The sequence below is a fragment of the Loa loa genome (assembly GCF_000183805.2).
Source record: "Loa loa unplaced genomic scaffold supercont3.229, whole genome shotgun sequence".
NCBI classification, from domain to species: Eukaryota; Metazoa; Nematoda; class Chromadorea; order Rhabditida; family Onchocercidae; genus Loa; species Loa loa.
The window spans coordinates 18,176-22,875 of NW_018108409.1; the positions used below are offsets into that span (position 1 = coordinate 18,176).

Sequence of the window (4,700 nt, forward strand, 5' to 3'; positions counted from 1 at the left end):
CTGCAGGAGTTGTGGATTGAGTGACTGACTGCTTGAGCTTTTGCCTGACTGATCCTGCTTCTTATATAGCGGGAGTAGCTTAACAATTTAAACACATTAGCTTAACTACCAGGCTAGAGGTTCTTTATAAGATTTCAATATTTACGCATAAGTTCTCTACAACATTCCAACAATTGCATGTAAGCTTGATTAACAGATTGGGAAAATTTACAACAAATGGCTCTGTTCGCAACATTTAAACATTGCAATTAAAATTGGTTAAAAAATTGGAAAAGTTGGATTTGGATAAATGATTCATCACTTTGGGTATCGAAATATTTATTTTATCAATTTTGTGTAGCGAATCACTTATCTGAGAAATATTCTGATTCTAATTAAAACAACTCATAATATTTTTGCGGCTTCGGATTAACCAAGTTAATGTTAGTGACACGAGAAAATCCATCATAAACTTTACGAATGTTTTTTAAGAGCTATTTCGTTTGGTAACATGACTGACTAAGCTTTAAAGTGTTAGCTTCATATTGTTAACATAGAATGTAGAACTGAAAAGTTTTAATTGAGGTTGAAGTGAATTTAATTTCCAGGCTCCGTTCTCAGAAATACATGTCTGCTGTCATTCTAATCACAAATGCACAGTGGATATTTTGGAACTCGGAAAAGAATACAAGTACTTTTATTGAAAGCTTTTGAGAATTTTTATTTTTTGACATTCCTTTTAATTGCTTATTTTTTTGCACGTTCTGCTGAAGAACTATTTGACGACAAACATCGTCATATCAGGAGACATTTTAGAGCTTTTCAAACAGCTATATTATTAATCATTTGTGTTCTTCTCATTGTGAAATTTGTATGAGAAGTATATCGGCATCTACCTGACAGGACAATTTATCTTAAAGCTTAACCTTGTTTACATAAGAGAAAGAAGGAAATATATGATATATATGTATTATTTTTTTGTTTTTTTTTGAACTCAAAATAGCACATGAAACGTTGAACAAAAAAACCATCGCCACCGACACTAAAGCAAAAGCATTATAAATCGAAGCAAGTACGACTGGAATATTTATAACTTGAGTGACTGCAAACTTCATGTTATTTTAACTTCTGCCAATTTAAAATTTCCCAGGAGGATGCATCCAGACTTCGTTTTGTTTCGGCAAAATGTAAACAGTGAGAAGGGTGATTACACCAATATCGTTTTAGCGTTGTTGAAAGGAGGTGTGCAAACTCTGAATAATCCTGAAAGCGTACGGATATTCTTGAATAAAAATTGGACGGTATAAGTTTTTATTATTGAACGTGGTAAAAGCATTTCCATATTTGGTAGTTAAAATTTGCAAAGCGCTGAGTGATGTAAATTATCATGTTGTTGAATGGATGACTTAGGAGAGCAAGTCTAGACAAATATTTCCAACATTCAGTATTATTGAAAGTTTCTTTCGTGTCTCTATAATGACACTATGCTCGAAAACAACCATTTAAAAATGGAGGCAATGTAAGAAATGGACAATTCCAAAAATATCTCGGAATTTTCAATGATTTTCTCGGTTACCGAAGTGTTATTATCCTCATGGTTGGGAGAGAAGTGTGCTTGTATTTTGGTTCGAATGCTTGTCGATGAAATTTTAATTGACATAGTTCGTTATGTTTCAGTTTAATCGACTTCAATGGATTTGTGAAACAGCTGGACCGAATGTCATACCTCTGATTGAGCAAACCTATTATCCATCATTTGATCATTTTGTAAGTTAGGTGTTTTAGAAATTCATTTTTATTATATGACACAATGAACTATCTGTTATCAAAAATGTATTTGCAGAGTGTGCAACCTCGATTTCCGATTGTGATACGCGTTGGACATGGAAGTCACGGACTTGGAAAGGTAAAATTTTTTTAAGTGGTTTTTTTTTCTGGCACAGTTGAAATTCGGCAGGCTCATGTTATGTGACTTTTCATATCGTTTTTTTTCCAACATATGAGGAAAATATTTCATACATTGAAAAAAATTTCTGTTTATGTTAGATGAAAATCGACGACGAAAACCATATGCTAGAAGTGGAAAATATGCTAAGATCAATAAAACCTGTGGAGGTTTTTACCGAACCATTCATCGAAACAAAATATGATATACATTTACAGGTGGGAAAGAAGGATCTAAATAAGATGCATCATAAGTTTTTTTTATCATTCTGAAAAAATGCAAATTAAGTCGTTGAGTTTATAGAACTATCAAAATTTCATTTTCGCTGCATATTTTTTCCATATATACTTCTATTGATTTAATGCATTTTAGAGATCTTTGACGAAATGATTTTTTTTCAAAAAAGATTTGAGAATTTTTGTCAAAAAATGAGTGCTTTCTTCTTAGAAAATTGGTGCAGAAACAAGGGCTTATATTCGTAAGGGTATATCAAATGACTGGAAAAGTAACGCTGGTTCCGCAATGTTGGAAAAAATCTCTCTCTCAAACAGGTATAATCTTTTAAGGATTATTGGCCTTTCTCGGAAGATTTTAAATTTAAACTTCACGCGTTTCTCAATTTCATTTATTTAGCTTCAAAAATCCGAACGTTCTAAATAAAGTTATTGATGAATATTTGATGCAACATTTCAAGGGTTGAATAGTAGTATAAATGATTGACAAGCCTCTATAGATTCGCATTAATTACTACAATTTTAAATAAAATAAATCGATTCAGATGTTGAATATGATTTTAGAAACGAAAAGATTTCCAAAATAATTATTTAAGGCAGAAACAATGGTTGACTACTATATCAGAGGCGTTCGGTGGGCTGGAGGTGTTCGGGGTTGATATTTTAGTAGCAAAAGACGGAAGAGAGATAATTCATGATGTAAATGATGTCATAACGTTACTTGGCGATAGCCAAGAAGATGATCGTAGGGCCATTGCTGACCTCGTTCAGGCGCATATCATGCAGTCGTTAGTATTCGTTTTCTATTTTTTATTCATCAAAGTCAACAAAATTGGAAAATTGTTTGGGGCAAGACCAAGTTGACATAGTCAAACTTCGAGCATTTGGAGATTCTGTTGAAGCATTGATCCTCTGAACTGTGAATGGATTGTCGGTTAAGTTAAAAATGTTAATATGTTAATCAACTCCTTAAATTTAAATGCTGCATATTTGCTATTGATTAAAGTTTCGTTAGACTTAAAGCATAAATGCCAAAATGAGCTACTGGACTTCACCAAATAAATTTTGAAACATTTTTAAAGCACTCAACGTGTTACGCAACAAATAGCAGCTGCAACACGTGGTGTTAACACACCTCCGGTTCCACCACCACGTCCTCAATCAACGAACGTTTCACGATCCAGTACTTTGGAAACAAATATGCCAGGTAATCCATTCTCTGTACCGGAATACATCTAAAAAATTTTCGAATGACTGCTCGTGCTTTTTAAAATTTTAAAATGGTGAAAAGTTGTAAAATCAAAAGTCTTCATGAAGCTTCTTACATTCCACGTTGTTTGTTAACAGATATTAACTTCAATTCAACTTAAAATTTATGCCAAAAATCATGAATTGAGTTTTGTATACCAACGTCTCACACACATTTTGAAGGTGAAGCTACAATGAATAGTGATGACAAGTTAAGCAGAAAAACTTCTATTGGCCAGAAAACACCACAACCGCCAAGACCAGTAAGGCAGTCAAGTAAGCAAGGGAAAGAACCACCAGGTTCAGGAGGTAGTTTGCAGCAACAGCAGCATCAGGATGATACAATGGGTCAGCTAAAACGTACATTTGCCGGTATTTTCGGTGAAGTTCAGTGATATTTTTCATCTGTCTGTAGGCATTTTTCGGTCATTCAAATTTTTAATGATCCAAGAGTCTTTTTTTCTTTTTATTTTACATATTATCTTTTGATCCCCACTACTTATCATCACCATACCAATACCAGTGGTTGATACCTGAAGGACGGTCATGATTTAAATCATTAAAATTGGAAAAACAGTAATTAGTAAACAGAGTGCTTGGTTATTACTGTTAGTAAGCTAATTTGGTAGATAATCGAGAATAATAATAATTTAATCCCTAATTTTAAACGTAGCACTTCGCAACCCATTTTTCTCTGCGTTACTTCTTCAATACTTTTAACGATTTTGAGTATTTATATCAATTATGACAAAACTAAAAATTTGGGCAATCTTGGTTGCTTTATTTTAAATTAGTTACGATAAAATACTATGTGACCTATCTTTTGAAAACTTGCTGGTCAGTTCCTTATTAAATCAAAAGTCTTATTTGTTTCGACAACTCAGTCAGCAAGAGAAACTGGATGAATATCCATTGTCATCAAAGGTGGATAGAATTGTGGGACTTGAAATTAGAAAAAATGTAATCCGGACCAAGAAACTTGAAATAAAGGATACGGGAATATGCCACTGCAAGCTAAAAGGAGTTTAAATGATGGAAAATTTAGTTAAAAAGTCAAATTGTAAAGTGCAGAAATAAATCTTGCACTGAGCAAAGATTATTATTGAGGGGTATTAATGAATTTCATTTCCGTTAGATCTCATTTTCTTTCGTCTTTTTCTCCAATATTTTCTCATTCATTTTAGAAAACTGCAGTAAATAATTATCAGTGAAGAATGTATCACAATGCAGGGGAGAAGACCCATTTGCAAAAGTATATATATATATATATATATATATATATATATATATATATA

General features: G+C 32.7%; 1 protein-coding gene across 1 annotated transcript in view; it reads left to right on the top strand.

Moving 5' to 3' along the window:
* The window catches only part of LOAG_18219 (synapsin Ib), a gene marked incomplete at its 5' end in the record, with an annotated part of 5,838 nt that extends 1,890 nt beyond the window's left edge, over positions 1-3,948 (top strand). Inside the window, 9 exons of the mRNA XM_020450883.1 lie at positions 588-670; positions 1,130-1,280; positions 1,657-1,746; positions 1,823-1,885; positions 2,026-2,142; positions 2,372-2,475; positions 2,754-2,945; positions 3,240-3,364; positions 3,589-3,948. Coding sequence (XP_020305387.1) covers positions 588-670; positions 1,130-1,280; positions 1,657-1,746; positions 1,823-1,885; positions 2,026-2,142; positions 2,372-2,475; positions 2,754-2,945; positions 3,240-3,364; positions 3,589-3,800 — 1,137 coding nt within the window. The 3' untranslated portion in view covers positions 3,801-3,948. The remainder of the gene's footprint in view (positions 1-587; positions 671-1,129; positions 1,281-1,656; positions 1,747-1,822; positions 1,886-2,025; positions 2,143-2,371; positions 2,476-2,753; positions 2,946-3,239; positions 3,365-3,588) is intronic.
* Positions 3,949-4,700: the final 752 nt, after the last annotated feature.